The sequence below is a fragment of the Bos indicus genome, chromosome 24, assembly GCF_029378745.1.
Source record: "Bos indicus isolate NIAB-ARS_2022 breed Sahiwal x Tharparkar chromosome 24, NIAB-ARS_B.indTharparkar_mat_pri_1.0, whole genome shotgun sequence".
NCBI lineage: Eukaryota > Metazoa > Chordata > Mammalia > Artiodactyla > Bovidae > Bos > Bos indicus.
The window spans coordinates 34,758,459-34,779,503 of NC_091783.1; the positions used below are offsets into that span (position 1 = coordinate 34,758,459).

The 21,045-nt window shown below is 36.5% G+C and overlaps 1 protein-coding gene across 2 annotated transcripts in view; it reads right to left on the reverse strand.

Moving 5' to 3' along the window:
• Window positions 1–4,641: 4,641 nt before the first annotated feature.
• The window catches only part of MIB1 (MIB E3 ubiquitin protein ligase 1), a 95,064-nt gene continuing 78,660 nt past the window's right edge, over window positions 4,642–21,045 (reverse strand). Inside the window, exons 18-21 of one of the 2 annotated variants that reach the window (XM_019986554.2) lie at window positions 16,864–16,942; window positions 13,878–13,991; window positions 12,399–12,499; window positions 4,642–10,046 (exon numbers count right to left, since the gene is read on the reverse strand). In XM_019986554.2, coding sequence (XP_019842113.1) covers window positions 9,906–10,046; window positions 12,399–12,499; window positions 13,878–13,991; window positions 16,864–16,942 — 435 coding nt within the window. In that variant the 3' untranslated portion in view covers window positions 4,642–9,905. Of the gene's footprint in view, window positions 10,047–12,398; window positions 12,500–13,877; window positions 14,902–16,863; window positions 16,943–21,045 lie in introns of those variants that run through there. The other variant, XM_070778844.1, reaches the window with a different exon arrangement.

A 21,045-nucleotide genomic window follows, 5' to 3' on the forward strand; every position in this document is an offset into this window, starting at 1 on the left:
ATTAATCAGTTTGTTCTTCGGTCTCTCAGTCATGTCCGACTCTGCTACCCTCTGAACTGCAGCATGCCAGGCTGCCCTGTCCTTTGTTATCTCCCAAGGTTACTCATGCAATCAATCGACTATACCAGAAATAATTAGCCTCTGCCTTTCTTTAAACAGGTCTTCTGAGTAAATATACTGTGTCAAGGCAAAGCCTGGCTTCACTTTAACATCACGGGGAGAGAGCGGCCATCTGATGGCTGGGAATGGGAGGAGCTGAACAAATCCTGGTTACCAGGTTGGAGAGGCTAAGATGATGCTTAGACTCTCAAGCCAAACTGTCCGTTTCCTGGAGAAGAGCCTCAGCGAACGGGATCTCTACACGATTACTTATGGAGATCACTAATATTCTTTTTTAAAATAGAAATACAATTCACGTATCATAAAATTCCCCACTTCAAAGTATTAAAAGTTCAGTGGTTTTTAGGTAACTATGCAACTCAATCCAGAACATTTTCATCACCCCTATAAGAAACCCCATTACAGAAGTCAGTCCCCCTTCACCCCTCTCCCAAGTCACTGGCAGCCACCGAAGTCTACTGTCTGTATAGAATAATGTCTGTATTCTGGGCATTTCATTTAAACGGACTCATACAGTATGTGACCTTTTGTGTCTGGCATAGTTTCTCAAAAGGCGAAACACTTATGTTTGTTTGCCATATGCAATATATTCCTTACTGAGCTTTATCTTTGCTCATTTTTTTAATTGGGATGCTCTCATACTCAAGTTCTAGGGTTCTTTTTACATTATGTATACAAGCCCCTTTATGTGTTTTGCAGGTATTTTTTTCCAACCTGTGGCTTACTTTTCATTTTTTCAAAAATATCTTTTGCAAAGTGTAAGTTTTTAATTTTAAAGAAGACCAATTTAACAATCGTTTCCTTCATGTGTCATGCTTTTAGTGTGGTATCTAAAAACTTATAACTAGGGAGTTCCCTAGGGGTCTAATGGTTAGGATTGGGCACTTTCACTCCCATGGCCCATGTTCAACCCCTGATAGAGAAATCCTGCAAGCATGCAGCAAAAAAACAAAGCAAAAAGGGATGGAATGAAATGAAGTAGAATAAAATACATACACACTAAACTCAAGGTCACCTGGATTTTCTCCTGTGTTATCTTCTAGAAGTTTTATATTTGGCATTTCATATTTAGCTCTATGATGCATTTTGAGTTAATTTTTGTGAAAGGTGTAAGGTCTGAATCTAGGTGTTTTTTTTCCCTACATGTATATGCCCAGCTGTTGCTGGGGTTTTTCTGGTTTGTTCTAGTTACTAAGTCGTGTCTGACTCTTTTCGAGATATCCCAGGCAAGAATATTGGAGTGGATTGCCATTTCCTTCTCCAGGGGATCTTCCTAACCCAGGAATCAAACCTGCTGTCTCCTGCAGTGGCAGGATTCTCTACTGCTGAGCCAGTTGTTTCTATACCATTTCTTTAAAAGCCTACCCTTTCTCCATTTCATTGCCATTATCAAAGATCTGTTGACTATATTTGTGTGGGTCTATTGGTAGGCTCTCTGTTTAATCAATCCACTTGCCCAATCTTTTGCCAGGATCACAATCTTGATGGGTTTTTAAAAAATTGAGATAGTTGATCTACAATATCTTATTTTAGCTTTATAGTAAGTCTTTAGACAGATATTGTTTGTCCTATGACTTTGTTCATTTTTAATATTTTTCTAGCTATTCCAAGTCTTTTGCCTTCCCATATAAACTGTAGTACTGGTTTGGTGATGTCTATAAAATAACTCTCTGAGATTCTGTTTGGGACAGCACTGAATCTATAGATGAGGTTGGGAAGAACTGATATCTTAACAATACTGATTCTATCTATAGTCATGGAATCTCTCACCATTTACTTAGATTTTTTAAAATTTCTTTTATCAGAGTTTTATAGTTTTCCTCATATATATCTTTCACATGTTTTGTTATATTTATACAGAAGTATTTTTTTGGTGCTAATGTAAGTGGTGGGCTTCCCTGATAGCTCAGTGGTAAAGAATCCGCCTGCCAGTGCAGGAGACAGGGGTTCAATCCCTGAGTTGGGAAGATCCCCTGGAGAAGGAAATGGCAACCCACTCCAGTATTCTCGCCTGGGAAATCCCATGGAGAGAGGAGCCTGATGGGCTAGTCTATGGGGTCAAAAGAGTTACACAGGACTTAGTGACTAAACAACAAATATAGATGATATTATTTTAAATTTCGAATCTCAACTTTTCATTGTTGGTATATAGAAAAGCAGTTAACTTCCGTACATTAACGTTTTATCTTGCAACCTTGCTATAATTGCTTATTAATTCCAAGAGTTTTCCTGTCAATTCTTTAGAAACTTGCAAATAGACAATCAGGTCATCTACAGACACAGTTTTCTTTCTTTCCAATCTGTATAGTTTTTACTTCCTTTTCTTGTCTTACTGCATTAGCTAGGACCTTAGAAGGGGACCTCTTTGCCTCCTTCTCAACCTTATGGGGAAAGAGCACCTAGTTCCTAAGTCTCAAAGTAATGTCAGCTGTAGGTTTTTTGTAGATGTTCTTTATCAAGTTGAGGATGTTCTTTATCAAGTTGAGGATGTTCTTTTCTGTTCCTAGTTTGCTGAAAGTTCTCACCAATTCATTTGCCGATTCATTCTTTTGCCATGGGCAAAAAAAAAGGATTCTTTCTTTTTTTTTGGCCATGCGACATGGCTTGTAGGATCTTAACCACTGGACCACCAGGGAAGTCCCAAGGATCCTTAAAAGTGGAAAACTTCAGGAGGCAGAAGAGGCATTGCTTGTCAGACTCACATGCAATGTGAGACTCAGCTGGCCACTGATGGCTTTGAAGACAAACAAGGGCCAAGGAAAGTGGGCTGCCTCCAGAAACTAGAAAGAGCAAGGACATGGAACTTCCCTAAGAGCAACCAGAAAGCCCCGACAACAGGTTGATTTGAGCCCAGGGAAACTCAAGTCAGACTTCTGACCTTCCAGACTCCTACTGTGTTAAGCCAAAACATTCATGGTAATTTGCTGCAGAGCAATAAGAAACGAACACAACACTCTTGCACCATTACATTCATACTAAAGGCATGTAATCTTTGTGAACTTCAGTCTTTCTTCAGTGTGGTTTGGCCATGGTCAGCAGCCAAAGATACTCTGATTCAATTGTCTATTTTTGTATTAAATCAGGGTTAACTTCACCTATAAAGGCTTTTCCCAAACTGTACATCAATATTTCACTCAAGATATTACCTGTTCTGTGGAACTAAAAGTAAGGTCAACAGTCTTAAATGAATGAGAAATAATATTTATACTGATTGAAAATCTGCCTTTCAGAGAGTTGCCATATCTAAGAGTGAGAACCTAACATGAACGGGCATTTTAAGCCTGAGTACATGGTATCTGATTCTAAAATCAGTGCAAAGGCAGCACTGCCCAGTGGCTGCAGGGACACAGCATCAACTCCGGGACTGACAGTCACTGTTCCAGGTCTTGTCTTATCTTTTCATATAAATGTTTATCATCTTTTTATCCTTAAGATAAAAATAAATCTCTCAACTAGTTTTGTTATAAGGAGAAAAAAACTATTAGCCAGATGATCATTCTTTAGCAATTAATTTATGGGAGAATCATTTTTGGTGTTCTACTTTAATCCACACACTCGTTCTATCTTTTAAACTCCTATCACTGCCCTGCAATGTATCATTTAAAAGTTTTCATTATTAGTCAGTCTGGGAAATGCTACACTGTATGACTAACAATTTTAACTTCTCTGAAGAATGAATATCTATCAATGATAAAAAGTAGAAATCAGATTTTCTAAAATGGGTTTATTTTAAAAACCTATACAGAGTTTCAATTTAATAAAAAATATTGCCAGGAAATGACTAATTATACAGCAATAGAAATAAACCCCCAAATACAGTTAATTAGAGGTTATAAAAAAATTAATTCACAATTTTAAAGGTGGAATACATATGCTTTTTTTTTTTCAAATAAACAATTTTAAAAGGTTTTTGTTTTAGATGGTTTTCCTCTTAAACATCTGAGTTATATACATACTTAATTTTTGAATTAGACAACCTCCCAGTAACTTCACAAATAAGTACTTCTATTAACTTGAAAAATAAAATAACCCACAAACCCTTCTATTACTGATTTAGTCACAAAATGCTAACAAAGTCAAGTAAATCGTTGTTTTAAAATGTTTACCTCTTGAAAATGAAATCTACATTGGAGTTGTGAAGTATAATAAACTTTTTATAGAAGAAGTTGAGTCTTTCGTGACTAGTAGATTTATTTTCTATCAAGTTTATCCTTTAGACTACTTTTACAATATCTCTTAATCCTGAGAATGTGAGGTGTTAAAATAGGAAAACCTTTGGCCCCATTGATAGAGAGGTACCTTAAATGTAAACAATTGCAATGACAGCCTTCTAGACATGAGCACCCATGTCTTGTATAGAGTTGGAGATATAGTCCCTTGTTTCTCAAAGACATGATAATTTCCTTCCCAATAAAAATATTTGATGTATTGAGATTTGTTTTCAAATGCCATAAAGAATCAAAATTCATGTATACATCCAAGGAGAATAGTTTTAAAAGATCAGCGAAAAGCATTACATAATGATATTACATCATACACTTTATTAATGGTAAATGTTTGCATTTATTTTTAAAAGCTTAGCTCTTGCTAAGCACTTTTTAAGAGAAAGCTAATAAATGAGAATCATTTGCCATACAAAAACTATATTCACAAACAAGACTTTAATCAAATGAAAGCTAAAAAACACTGGAAAAAATATAAAGCAAATCACTGCTATAAGTCAATTAAACTGCCTTCTATCACTAAATATAATGTATCTAGAATGACACTAGTTCACTGAACAGAAAATTCTGTGGATTCAGTCTAAGTAAGACCAGCGTTAAAGAGTGTCATGCAATTCATGATTTTCTTAAAAAGAAGTTTTTTTAACTGAATCATTTAAACAAAAGGTCTTCTTTTCATTTGAGGGGAAGACAATCTGTTTTCCAAACAGATTCTCCTTTTTTGCTAAAATAGCAAAAGGTATGAATTCTAGCTCCTCTTCCCAGGTGCTACTGATACAGGACTTGGCATAATGACTTAACATAGAAGTACTTTCCTGGTAACAGTGTCATGGCCATAAATAATCCATTAAAAAAGATGATCAAGTGCAAATCTAAGAAAACTTCCTTTAAAGAATTACCCAAACCCAGCACACAAGCAGTATCGCTATTACATGGGCTAAGAAATACAACTTATCAATGTGTGTATGATGACAAATGCACACCAAAGACCACCTTCTATAAAGTTTTAGTAGTGCTGCCAAGTTAATAATTCTTTCAAGGCACTGAAGAATTATGTAGATGGATTTTCCCAAAATATAACTAACAATTGCTTAAACTGTTAAAAAGCCCTGAGTCAGAACTTTCAATAACTTCCTGAAATTATTGATTTCAGACAAAATGGCACATTTGTTTATTCTATAGAAAATTACAAGACCATTTTGCTTTTTGGAGGGAAGAAGTCATGTTTATGAAACAAAACTAAATAGACTGAACAAGAAAAAAAAATATTCACCAATATTATCTCTCTTACACATTTCATTATTAATTGTAACTTGCAGTTACGGATTTAGGCACCAAATTGATGTGGCAAGTCATCTTTGCTTCCTCAACAAAATAAAAATCTCCATTTTTAACCTCAGGTTTCCATCTCCTCCTTAGTCACAAATATGAATAAACGCTGGAAAACACTCCGGCAGAAAAGGAGGCAGAACGTACCCATGCAGCAGCTTACACTTTAACTCACCAGTTCTACTATCTACTTCCTATCTTTATGCTCTAGTTTCACCCACTACCAGCCACTTACCAGCAAACTGAGGCTCAACCTAAAATGTCCCCCTCGCTGTAGCAAAGCAATGTATACATGAGACAGCATTAAATAGCTTTTCCTCAATTTTAGTGTTTTAAAGAAGTACAACTGTAATTAATACTGTTATAGTTTTACATCTATGTAAAGGTTCCAAGGCTATACATGATTCATCAAGTAATATCAGTAAGTATTCCTATTATAATACTCAAGCAAATAAAATTAAGATGCCTTTTTGAGAGGAAAAAAACATCTTGAAAACAGTTAAAAGTAGACTTAAAGAAAACTGACATTTTCAACAACAAGGCACATAAAATTTGTGAAGTTCTAATACCTTGTCAATTAGTATAAATTCAAAGCTAACCTAATTACAATGTTTAAAAAGTGTGCTTCTCCCCTCTGACTCAAAATGAAATAAATCCTTCTAATTAACAGATATTTAAAACCTACTCAATTACGACTGATGATGACTGGGAGGGAGAAGAGAAATTCTGTCTTCCCCAAACTTGATTATTCACCATCACTGTAGGTCTTGCAAATACAAACTCTTAAGATATTCAGGTGTTTCTCCATTTATATTTAATCAAAATGCTATTCCACTGGAGGAGGGAGAAGAGGACTGCTGCTTGGGGGGTACAGTTTCAATTTGCAAAATGAGAAAGGTGAATATACTTCTACAGTTACTGCTTTGGTAAAATCTACATGATCTCCATTTTTCTCTAAACTCAAAAACTGACTTTTCTTTTTCTACTTGCTGCAATCCCTATCATCCCCTCTATCCAATTCCATCACCAATTCTCCAAGTTCATAAGTTTAAATAATTCTTAGTCCAAAAGGGTCCAAAATTCACAATAAACAAAAAACAGCATTGGGCAACACATTACACTACAATACAAGACCAGCTATTTCTGCCACGTAAAAATGACCTAGCAAGCTTTGAAATTTGAATTGGACACATCTTAAGCAGCATGCATTGCAATTTGCTAAATGCTCTTACAGGCTAAAGCCATCAAAGACATAAATTTAAGAAAGTTATTTTCAACATTATCAATTAATTTCGTGCCTCAGTAGCCAGATAGTCAATCTGCAATGTTTAAATTTACAATCAAGCATAATTTGGCCAGCTAAACTAAAACACTTATGTAATATAATATTCCAATACTAATACAAAATGACCTTCTCTTGAAAAACTTCCTTGCTCCCAACAAAATGAAATATGTTTATAGTTTAAACAGCAATGTTAAATTATGGGAAGAAAAACTATTAGAATAGCACCATCTGGTTAAGTTGTGTGTATGTTTTGGGTCACAAAGCTGACAATATTAGAATAAAAGAAAAAATATGGTAGAGGTGAGAGGGTACAGAGAGGGAACCCTAATGACAGCTCTTCCAAAACATTAGGAAGAAATGCTATCAGTATCTTTAGATCCCTTCTTTTTGAAAAGAATACTTCAAATACGCAATGGCTGCATGATAAATTCTGTATGTGCTTAGAAGATGACAATTTTTTCACCGTGTGTATCTTGCTCCTGAAGCCCAGTAAATACGTTTTTGAGTGAATGCATGACAGTTTTGGTGGTGGTGTTTTTTTTTCTTTCCTAACGATTCTAGGAAAAGCAAAAGCTCCTTCGAGGCACAAGATAAAAAGATGATCATGACAAGGGCACGTCCTAACTGGGAGTACTGCTGAGACATATGATAAGAGGTAGCCATTTCATAGAATTAGAGGAAAGTCACTTAAAAAATGATGCTCTTAAACTTATTCTCTCTCACAAACCAAAAATAAATTTAAAATTATTTTTCAGGTGCTTAAAAACACGAATGAAAAAACATTTTCTTTTCACTAGACAAATTTCAAAGTGGTACAAATGGAGAAAATCCACAAGTGTACACCACTACAGTTACAGTGACTTTGTGCCTTTTATAATAGTTTACAGGGTATTATATTTTTAATATGGACGAAATAAGCTAGTCTGGAAGATGAAACTGCCTTTTAGGGATGTAAGCTTAAGCACTGTAGCTCAGAAGACCTATAACAATAAGTGAAGTAAAGCTCCAGACTATACAATTCTCTGGTTGGTCACGCTAAGCACGAGTCAGCCAGTGCTCCCTCCTTACAGTCGGCCTTGTGGAAAAGAGATGGGCAGCACACGGAGGAAAACCCTGACTGACACTGTTTACAGATCTGAAAGAAAATAGTCTTGTCTCTCTATGTGAACATCACTGGACAGATGTTCTTTTTATAACTTCAAAATATGGCTTCAACAACAGCCTCAGTAGCCTGTTATTAGGTAACTGAGTAGAGTCAATATAAATTTTCAAATTTAAAATTTATAAAAATTTGTACTGTTCTAAATGGTAAGTCACTCCACTAAACACAGACATGGAATTACCGAGACTAGAAAGGCAGCAAAGTGCACCATTGCTCTCACCAGGGCTTGCAGAGGCAGCAGGCATTAATGAGCCAGAAACATGGTATTATGAGGGCTAGAGACCTTGTACTTTCAAATTTAATTGTTACAGCAGGAGAAATGAAATAAGAACCAGAGTCAAAGGGGAAAAAACCCACAAAAAAGATACTTATCCTTAGGAGTCAACTTATACACATATAGTAGATACTACTGTAAACAGGTGATATTTGTATAATCTAGCAGCAATGAACCCCAAAACACTTACTTATGTGTATATTCATTCCAGATGTTGAAAGAGAAAAAAATAATTAGATGCTCCAGAATAAAACAAAACAAAAACACAGATAATCAGACATATTTCTGTAAATGTCCTAGTCATTCTTTCTAAATTCAGTGTCTATCATCAGTTATTTACAAGGTCTTGGATATTGCTGACAGGTTAAATAATATCCCCATTGTTAGGTATGATGAGAGACTGTTTTGTTTATAGTCAGTTCTACTATCTAAAAGATGATGGAAGCGAGGCCTCTGAGGAAGACAGAAACAGTGACGGTGGCAGAACTGACGCAGAGGAGAAAGGCCATCGCCTCACTGAGGACGGTGCTTTTCCTTCCTGGGTTCCTGCTACTCAGCACTTTGGGAAAGGTAAACTGAACCCCGGGGGCCCAAACAGGGCAACACCATTTCACTGGTCAGATCAAGCCTGAGTAAGTGACCACAGGGGAAACTGAGGCCCGTTTTTCACCGTCAGTTTTTCACAAGCTGGCTGAACAGTGTACAAATTAATGTAACAAGGGCAATTATAACAGTTTTTCTTTTTATCCAATAAAAGCACTTTTATTGGATGCCCCCACCTGCCCTGCCTTCAGTTCCCCACTGCGACTGCTTAGTTCTCCTTTTCATGTCTCAGTCATTTTGAAACAAGTGAAACAATTTTCCTTTGAATCCAGAAAATAAGTTAAATGCAAAGTCACTATTCTCTCATTCTGTATCTCCATTTACTCTGAGAATTTAGAGACAATCATTTGGATAATTTTAAGTAACCTTATAAGGAGAATCCTCGCTTCAGTATTCCTTTAATCATGCAGAACTTGTACTATAATTTTATCATTTAATATATGAAACATAATAGTTTGACTTGCACCTTTCATATGATGCATGACCTTTCTGGGTACCTGTGTCAACTCACTGTAAAAATCATGATAAACTGAAAGACAGCTGACCATAAGGAAGTATATCTTTTGAGGTCTAATGTTTATAAACTGTGAGAGAAAATGCAATGAAAACAAAAAATAACAGGAGATGCTTAAAGGACTTTCTCCCTTAGATGCAGAAGGCAAATTATATATGAATTACATGGATTTGATGTTTCAATTGAAAGGAAAACAAAAAATACACAGCTTCAAACACTGTTTTGTAGAGTTTTTTTGTTGTAGTTGTTCTGGTACGTTTAGAGTCTAATTACACTCTAGCAAAGAAACTATGAAATTAAAAAGTAATTCATTAGAACCTCCAACTAGCTTGAAAAGCTCACTAAGATCTCATGGCCAAAATATTTTAGCTAACAGAACACAGGGGGTTTCTTAGTTAATACAAAAGAATCCTCCGTTCGATAGCTTTTCGACAGATGGGACATTCACTCATCCGGTCTCCGCAGAGCTGGCACGTCCCATGGCCACAAAGGAAGATCATGTTCTTCAGACGATCCAAACACACAGGGCACATTGTCTGTAATATGAGATAATAAACAAAGTAATAAATGCTGAGCTATTTTCTAGTTTGAAAGTATAATCTGACAACTCTGCAATGTCATTAATTTTTTTGTTGTTGTAGTCAAATAATCTTTGGCTGCTGGACACTTTTAAATTTTTGAATCTTTAAGGTATCATCCTTATAAAAACAGAAATACTGGCTGTACTGTCAGGTCAGTATAAAATGGTACAATATAAAATAAATAGTACATAAAATTAAAAATGCAAATGCCAAAATCTAATACGAAAAGGATGAAAATAGCCCCTTCAGTCTGACTCAGATTGTTCAACTCTAGGTACCAGGTTGTTCTTGTATGAAAATTACACAGTGTATTGCAGGAAGCAGTGGGGGATAGTGCTAAGAACATACACACATGCCAAGCACGATGCTAGATGTGATCCAGGCCCAAAGCTTGTATCACTCTCACTTCAAGAGAGGAAACTGAGGCTTAGGGATGCTAAAGACGAGCCAGAATGTGAGCTCGGGTGCGTGTGGCCCCAGAGCTCCTGCTTTTAGACGTGAAGCTGCACTGCACTGCCTTCAGTATAGACCCTCTGGTTAAAAACAATTAACCTTAGCTATTGCTAAATGTAACTTCATCAACTTAGAAGAATTCAGGAGTATATTTCTATGAAATTTTCTAGAAAAAAAATCACACACTCACAAAGTACATTGTATGTTTATAAAAACATTATATATCTTAATACTTCATTCTGAATTATACCTTTCCCAAATAACACAGAAATGAAATAATTAAATAAAAATGTCCAGATTAATAAATCAGGCCTAAAGCCTATAGGAAAATGTAATTACCAACTCTGACAATATCAGAAATCATCGTGAAGAAAACAATAGAAAAAAAGAACTACAGTCTCACTTGCTGGCTCCATTCTTCCAAGGTAAACTTTCACATTTATCTTTGAAGTTTTGAGAAGAAAAGGGATAGAAAAATCAGTTTTTATTTTAAAAAGCCAAAGCAGCTTTTTAAAACTAAAATAGTTTCTTTTTCATTAAACTTCCCAGAGGTTTATGTAGTTAATTAATAACTCTTATTTCCAAAAGTAAACACATCTGTGCAGTCCAGGGTAAGTTACTTTGGATTAATATAGCCTTAATGGCATATAAAATAAATCTTTGTTTTTTAAAGAGACATTGGGGTAAGAGAGAGATTGGAGGTTTAAAATTTAAAGAGACTTATTCAGATGCTTTCTCTTGGTAACCTTGAAGGGGTAAGAAACCTGAACATGCCACAGAAAATGAGCTTTAACTACTTAAATACTTTAGTGATGAAATATGGACATAAAGATTATCTAAGAAAGAAAAAACTTCAGACAGAAAAGACAAGAGTGGAACTCTGCACAACTGCACGGCAGCACTGATATGACTGCCAACCAAAGAATACCCTTCCTGCTCAATCCTCTGAATTAAATCAGATTTAAGTGCTGGGTCAAACGGTAAGATAAGAGGGAAAAAAGACTTTTTTTTTAAACCAGAACCTGTAAGTTTTAGGTAACATCTTCATTTTAATGTTGCTTTTGTTAAATATTAAGCAGATATGAAAGAGTACTTCTGTTGGTGTATATAATATATAAAGAAACAAATAACCACCACCGAGCTTAGGCATGAATACGCCCTCCCCAACCCTCACTGATAATGACGTTTCTGAATTTAACATTTATCTTTCCCTTGCTTTTCTTATGGAGGGTATGTGTGTGTGTATCTTTTTCTCTTTTTCACTGAAGTATCACATCTATAGAGAAATGTGGACAGGTCCAAGTACAGTTTAATAAAAGCTCACAAACTGATCAAATGTAAGTAAATAACTTAGGTCATGAAACGGAACCATCACTACTCATCAAACTGCCCCCATGTCCCAGCCAAAACCAACCACCATCCTTCGATTTTAAACACTATCTGTGTGATTATTTTTTCCAAGTTTTCATCCCCAAACAAAATCTTATTTAGTTTTATGAGATGATGACAAACTTTCCCAAAGTGTTTTTACTAATTAATATTCCCATCAGCACTGTGTGAGTTGCGGCTGCTATGTACTTTGCCTGAACACTCGATACTGACAGTTTCTAACATTCCCCCCCTAGGCAGGAAACGTGTGACGGAGCATTTTCTCATGTTGGGTGTGGTGCATCTCCTAGTTTGTCAAGCACCTGAAGAAATCTTCTAATCAGATCTTGCTGACTGCAAATATGCAAATACCACAAGTGACACACTAATATGACCACGCTTGCTGTGGACAATGTAGTACTTTTTTAGAACAGGATGCACTGGCGCTCTTGGGAGTCGCTCTTCACTGTGGAGAAGCGCCGTTACCTGTTCTTTGATGTCCTGTAGCTGCTGCTGCAGCTTTTGCACGTCCGCATTGACGTTGGTGTTATCCTTGTCCTTCTGCAGCACCGGAATATTCCCACTGGCTAAAATAAAGAATCCCACACACAAAGAATCAGTGTTATGACTGTTGTGAAGCAAAAATGATTTTTTTATTTCAAAATTATTACTTTTATTTATTAAAAACACGATACTATTATTCGAATGCTCTTAAAAAACTTTTTTCCCACGTGGACAACGGATACAGCAGTGACATTCATGTTAAACTTCATTTATAATCTTCAAAAAGAAATAGGTTTACACATTAATTTCTAGTTATGTTTAACTCAGGCGGACAATAATCCACGCTACAAAGAGACTTCCAGGTTTTCCAAGGCTCTCCTGTTGCTACTGATCCGAGATGAGGAACTTTGTGAAAGAAAGGTAGGTCCATAATACCTACTCAATGGAGGGAAATTTTTTACCTCACTTTTCCTATTCTCTAGATACTTGGACTTTTACTCTGGTTAATCTGTCCCCAGGATTTTTACCCTGCTCTACTGGGGATAAAAACAAAGTGGCTACACTAACGTTATTCCTCATCCTACACAGAACAAAGAAATCAAAGAGACCATCCAGTGTACGTCTCGTGCAGAGATGAAAACTATGTTTATACCGCTACGCTACAGGTGACCCTTGAACAACACAAGGGTTAATCAACAAATAACTTACAGCAGGCCTCCAAATCCACAGTTTCTTCACATTACTGGACTCGACCAACCACACACGAACCATGTAGTCCCGTAGTATCTACTATTAAAAAATATCCAAGTTTTGGGAGTTCCCTGGTGGCCTGGTGGTTAGGATTCCAGGCTTTCACTGCTGTGGCCTGGATTCAGTCCCTGGTTGGGGAACTGAGATTCCACAAGCCATGTGGTGTGGCCAAAAAAAAAAGATTCAAGTTTAAGTGGACCCTGGCAGTGCAAATCTATGATGTTCAAGGGTCAACTGTACAGAAGGTTGAAGGTAAATAACTTACTTTTCATCTTTCCACTATTCACTGGGTTACACTTCCATTTATCTATACTCTGTCACAAATGATGACTATTTCATAAAATAATTAAACACACTAGGTAAACTTATTACATAAAGGAATAAGGTTAATACATGTGTAAACTGGAAAAATAATTTTTAATATGATGTCCTCCTGCCCTGAGACACAATAAATTTCATCTTAAAAAGAGTTAAAGTATCTTTAAGAACACAACAATACTTTGTTATAAAACACACATGGATACTTCCTTAAAAAGACTAATGCTTAAAGCTCCAAAATATTACAAGTTAGAAAAATACAATTTCCGGTTTCCTAAGTGCACCTGTTCCTTGTAGATTCGAGTCACACACCTTGTGTTACAAGCAAACAGTACAGCGTGCTAGGAGAAGGTGTGTCTGTGAAAGTCCCAGCAAAGTAAGAAACCCACTCACAGATATCGTCCGTGGCGTCCTCTGCACTTTTCCCTCCACAGCACATGATGAAGGGCACTCTTCGCTCAACTACTGCCCGACATTGCACACACTTCTTCATCAGGCTGGCACAGTCTGCAAAGAGCAACACAACGCATCTCACAGAAGAAAACGTCAACAGGGGTGCCTCCCTCCACTCATTTAACAGTGAGATAAACACTAAGTTACAGCAATACACAGTTCTACCTTCTCAAGATGTTACCCACCGAAGAAAGCATATTTTTCACTGGTAGCTTCTAGAGTCGAAAGCCCATCATTATGAAAATAACGGCATTTTTTAATACACTGGAATAAACTGAGGGGAAGGTTCAAATTTTTTTTTAAATATGTAACATAAATATTTCAAGATCTTAAGGCTTAAGAATAAAGGAGGGAGAGACCTTTCATGAATTTAACTACTGCAACAAGAATTATAAGGCTGCCAGCATGATATTTTTAAAGACTACTTTCTTTTGTAACTATTTTATCACTAGTCTCTTAAATTCCTAAAATATACTATACAATTCTCTTCCTCCTATCAAATTGATGCAATCTAACAAGGAAATTGCTTAGTGACTACTTTTTTAATGTTAGCAGTCAGGACAATTCATCATAATGGACTATCTTTCTAATACCTCTATATTAGAGGTAGAATGCTTTCCCATTCAAAGAAGACATTCTCAGGCACAATTCTATGTTATGGACTATTAATGTTACACCTAAAGTTATTAATTAATTATAAAACAATACATAGTGCTTCAACACAACCTTTCCCATTAGCATTTATTATGAAAAGTGTACTCCATATCTTAGCCTATGGTACCAAGTGTCTTTGTCAAATCAAAAACAGGAAAAATAACAAAAACTGTGGCAGGGTATCTTTATGATATGATAGTAAACCTTAACAAAGCGTAAAATCACCAGTGTGGACAAGGGGGTCATAGACTCTCAACAGTGCTGATGCTGGTGGACAGATGCTCTGTCAAGGTCGATCTTCTGCCAAGGCCTAAAAAGAGATGGGTCAGATGCTGGCCTAGGCAAGATGAACCAGGTAGGAGCTATTGCTAGCAGACAACTGGTTTGGGATTTGTCTTCAATTTGAGGGCAGACTTTTTTCTCTTGAGTTTATAATTTAACAGCCTGAGTATGTAATATGTAGCCACTATTATTTCAAATAGATAGCATCCCCAACTCAATGGGCAGGAATTTGAGCAAACTCCAGGAGATAATGCAGGACAGAGGGGTGTGGCAGGCTACAGTCCATGGTGTTACAAAGAGTCAGACACAGCTTAGCAACTGAGCAACAACAAGTTATTTCAAATTCCTGTAACTATTAAGTTAGGTTGTTATATTATTGATATAAAATCTTTCTTCAGCCTGTCCAAAGGGCTGTAACTTCTCCTTCCTTGATTACTGTGCTGTGGAGACTGGACCACCTGCTGTACTATATATTCCTTGAGAAAGGGACATTTTTTTCCCCACAATTTCAGCTTCTCTAGCAAATATATGTTTACCAATAACAATATATCTGTAAAACGGAGAAAGCAATCTACTTTTTAGGTTTCTTATGAAAATAAATGAGGAAATACTCAAAAAGAGATTACAATAGTTGGCACAAATTAAGAACACAATAAAATCAGCAGTTGTTCTCATTATATTCTAAAGCAAAAATAATGTAAAAACTTTGGGGAACTCCTGAGGGAAAATATTACACTACGGCTCTAGAGTCCACATTACCAGCTATTAACTATAACCAGCTTTATGACAGGGTCAGCAAACCACAGACTGCAGGCCAAACCCAACTGGTCACTAAGCTTTTATAAATAAAGTTTTAATGGAAAACAGTCCCACCCATTTGCTTACATGTTGTCTAAGGCTGTCCGTGCGCTACAATGACAGAAGCAAGCAGCTGGAAAGGGCTGAGTTGTTACTGCAGAAATCACAGAGCCCACAAAGCCAAAAATGTTTTCTAGTTTACCTTTTACAGAAAATGTTGGCTAACTCCTGGGCTATGAAAACTTGCATAACCTGAGCTTTTACTTAAGACAGAATTCTCTTTTTTCTTGCCCTCTGACAGCTGATAATAGCCATTATACCAGTCTCTGGTAAACAGAAACAATTAACTTGGAGCAGAATGTTACAGCAGAAAACCTTGATCATTTCTTAGTTGACAAGCGGCCAAAAAAAAAAAAAAAAAACAATGCTTGAAGCAAATCTGTGCCAATGAGATTAATCTATCACACAGTTTTTTACTTTAGTCAGATTTTATATTAAAAACCAACACCTACGTGACTGAACTATTTCATAAGAGGAAACACCATATTTTAGCTTGGGCCCATTTAAGTACAAACTGTTAAACATGTTTAAAATCTTTCACTGACAAGTAAAAATTAAAAGGGAGAACATTAATACTAAATATATTAACTTGCAAAGAACAAGGGAGATATGTAAAAGCAAAGGTTAAAACGCCTCTTAAATTTTAATATTACCTCCATAAAGAAAAGATTTCTATAAGCTCTCTTGACATAGAGGTTAAGGAAGGTTAAGAAAGCCAGAAATTATTGCCCCAAATGGCTGCTGTGAGTGGTTCAGCAGTGGACAGTGTACACAGGAGAGGCTCCACAAAGGTGCAGACAAATGCAAACGTGTTCATTTTATACGTGGAAAAAGGCCATACTAAATGTTTCAACGTTCATTTTTGGAAACAAAGAGGTCATTTTATTTCATTTATGCTCACACATAAATGAAATAAAAAGTTGAGCTGGGGGAATGCAGTGCATCGAGCTTTCGCTAACACTTGGGACCAAGGAGGGAGAGTGGTGAAATCTGTACTGAGTACAAATGGGGAGTCTCAAAGGCTACCAACACCTCTGTTCGTGAGTTACTTTTTTAAAAAATTCAAAGATATAATTTGCTTCGCTTTCTATTTTTATGATAATTCTGAGGAAGTTCTATTTGGGCTACTTACTCTCACAAGCACACATGTGTCCGCACGGCTGAAAAAGAACAGCTGCTTTCTTGTCAGAGCATACCACGCATTCTTCAATCTGTGAAAAAGAGGGTACAGCATAAGCGTGAACATCCACAAATAAAGCGAGTGACTCTAACAGCTCCTTTTGTATCCAAATGCATTGCTCCTCTGTAAGGAAACGCTTCCACACAGAGGAATTTACCACAGGCTTCTCCTCTGTCCTCGATCTAGTCTCTTGGTCACTTATTCTCACATTTTTTTAAACACCCCAGCTAAGCTGGCCTCATTCCACTTCAGTCTCCCTACCTGTCTGAAAGAATGACACCGAAAATTCCACTTCCTCCAAGGTCAGGGAGAATAGACTAGACTTCAGTTTTCTTTTGTGCTTAAACTACTTTTGAAAGAAACATTAAAAGGACAAACGACTAATAAGATAGATTTCTAACATTCATAAAAATCTAACCAGATTAGCCAGACTGCTAAAGCTTGAGGAGGAGGAGGGAGGGGTTTACTGACCCACATCTGAGGACTGCCACCTAGCACATCCTTTCCCAGAACATGGACCCTCCCCCCAGCCACTGGCTGAAGCCCAGAGCTCTGAACTAGTCTTTCCCCTGATCTCTAAAGCCAGAGCCCTCCACAGAGTAATCATGATTTCCCTGTTTTTCTTCCTCTTCTCCACTTAATCTGCGTTCTGCGTGTATAATGATTTCTTAAGCTTGCTCTGGTTCTCTGACCCCCACCTGCCCACCACCCTTGGCTCCACCTTCACCTTTCACTCATCCTCCTTCCTTCTGACACACATTCACCCCTACTTGTGTCACTTAACAATACTGTTCACTGCTCACCTCTTCACCTAAACAACCGAATATTGGACCTTCCCAACTTAGACCTTGCTATGGACATAGTAACGTCATGGGAAGCAGTAAGACATGGTTGGTCAGAATCTTAATGTTCCTGGATTCCAATTCCAGCTCCAGTACTAACAAGTTACCTAACACTGTGGAGATGAAGCTTTTAAAAACTCTGAACAATAAAGAACAATCCTTCTTCACAAGGTAGGAAGAGTCAATTAGAAGACAGGGAGAGGAGTTAGGTGGCCCTTTCAAGACAGGGGAGCAGAAAGAGTTATGAGAGATATTTAAGAATGGAACTTGGAAACTAATAAAATGTACAGAATAGACAAGAAGAAATCTAAGATATCTGCTAAGCTTCTAACTTGATTTAAAACAGTTGAAAGAAACAAATTTCAGTCTCCTACAGCTTATAAGATGCAAGACCAGGGTGGTCTTTCCAAGTCTACAATTACACATCCAGGCTTTAGGCCTGTTCAAGATCTGACTACAAAGAAGGGAACGATAACCTTAAGTCCCCAAGCTGCTAACACAATGCAGTGCACCAGCACAACCACAGGAAGGGGAGCAAAAACAGGAAGACTCTGGAAAAGTGGCTAAGGGACCCATACCCTGGAGACAGGTATATTTTTCATAGCACCCAAGAAAGTCTTTCCTTTCTCTAAAGGAAGGAGTGAGGACCATGGTAAGTTTCAAAGGTGTGCACGTTAGCTATCTGCTGGCTAGTAAGCTAAAAAGAAAAGCAGGCACAATCTGGGTGAAAGAAGAAATGAAAATCCCAAACATCAGCAGCTAGAATTCTGACTGATTCAGCCATCTCTACGTAAGGGGTATCTTCATATAAATATTGTAGGAATTATATGTGCTAAATACTGGCCAAACATTAAAATGTGACAGTTGAAAAAAAAAGAATAAACTAGATACTATGCGTAAAGCGTTTAGTTCAACGCTTAATATACAATCAGTGCCTAACACATGATGATTCTCTGCTCGTCACTATATAAAAGATGTGTTGATTCCCAACACAACTGTCTATGTATCTGAATTGTTTATAAAGACGTTAAAATAATCTAGCAAACCAATATAATAATCACTTACCCATTCAGCTATTAGCTCTTTAAAAAGAGCTTTCCAAGCACAAATGTTACCCCTTCTGGATTTTCTCCCCAGGTTACATACCCAGGAGTGGAATTACTATATCAAAGCATGTTTATTGTAAAGGTTTGTATATATATTGTCAGGATGGTCTCTCAAAAAAAAAAAAAGTGAACCCAGTGATTCAGCCAACTGCAGTGTTAAGAGAGTACTCATTTCCCACTTCCCTGGCTAGCAATTTTTGAAGTTTGTTTTTGCTAATTTGATGAGAATGGTTAATAATAGTTCATAATTTCACATTTGTATTTCTTTAATTGCTAAACAGACCAAGCTCATTTATTCTTCCTCATCCAAATAATAGTTTTACAATTTATCTTCATGAAGATGTTCATGATCCTTTAGCCACTTGGGGTCACTATTTCCTTATATTCAAAGGGTTCCACAACCAACTTGACAAACCTCTTGGGAGGGTATGTGTAAGTTTTCGTACTTTTGCACGGGAATGAAAATTCCGTAACTTAAAATACAAACAGAAAGCTTTCTGATTCCTGGAGTTCAGGACTGGGCTAAAAAGGAGTAACAACACATTCCTTCCTTTCTACCTTCCTGTTCTGTCAACCCTCTCTTGTGGACACCGTTTTTAATTTTGTTTGTATATCATAACACAGAGGAAAGAGCAGGGACTTAAGAATCAAGAAAACTGAGTTCAAGACCCAAGTGTCAGTGTACTTCTTTGAGATTCAGTTTTTTCCACTGAAAACACCAGAGCGACTAGAGGATCAATAAGAGTTACAAGATGAGACTCCGGTTTACACAACCCTGGGATCTGAACTCACTTCACATCTGTCTTACAGCACCGGTGACGTCCCTATACACAAGAGTAGCTTTTACTGGTAAGTCATAGTTTGTCAAGAGATTACTAATTTATAGCAGGGAACGATCATATACATCTCTGACTTGGTTAGAAAACAAGTGCTCAAGAAACATTTTTGAAATAGGGTTTAATCTAACAAAAAGTTTCAAGCACAACAGCAGAATACACAGAATCTAAAAACAAGAGAATTACTTAAATTTTCATCCTTTCAGATTCTTTCCCAAACTGTTACTCTGTCAGCAGGTAACTAAAGCAAATTATAAATACCAAGTAAAGCGATTCACATTAATTTATTAAAGCAGGTTGACACCAACATAATACATCTGAAATGCCAACACAGTGCCTGGCATACAGTGAGTGCTGCCAGTATATCCTCCTCCCCTTTATAAACAGGTTAAACCATCACATATGTTAATCTAATACCTTTCACCCAAAAATAACTCCTGGAACTTTTTCCTGTGCCTAAAATTTTACCAATGATATAGTCATTTGAATCATAAAAAACATACAGTCTTAGAAGAAGCCCTATGAAAATGCAAGAAGCACTGGCAAGGTTTCACCTTTCAAGTCACTGCCAGCTAGTTCATCATGAGAATTAGTGCCAACTTGTTTCTAATAATGAATGTTAATGTATAGCTTAGGAAATATCTAGAGAAAAATAAAAAGAACAAGGGAACGAGAAAAGAGTATAACCTTCATAAACGAAGCCAAAGAAAACCAAAGTATCTTTTGATTTAAGCTACTCACTTTGAAAGATTATTTGTAAGAAACTTAAACCTCACTTTACATATACACACATTAAGAAAAACTAAAGAAAATCAATTATTTCATAAACTAAAATGAGTAAGATGATAAAGCACTAAGTTACATGGGGAAAAAAGAAAGAAACCAGAAACTCAGAAAAGAATCTGTTACTCAAAAAACAAAAGGAGTCAGATGAGATAAAAAGTTCAGAGATACAGAATTTGGCCATAAAGAATTACAGGATTACCAGACTTCATCTGCCTAATGAAGAGTGGGACACAATATCAAACGAGTAGCATCATCTACAAAGTTTTCTTTCCAAAAATGTCTAGGTTGAAACTAATCAAGCTGTGAGATCTAACTTCCAGTTCAAAGAAATACAAAGGATATAGAAACAAAGAACACCATGATAACACAATCAAATAAATCCAGACTATGTGATATTCTACTGAAAAAAAAATCAACTGGTCTTCTACAAAGAGGAATACAAAACATTTCATGCGCTCAAAAAAGGTGTAATATACAAGTAACTAAAACCACAAAATGGAATTAAACACATCTTTAGGTGATAAGAGACTCTGAAAGTAAAATAGTCGACAACTTTTATTTTTA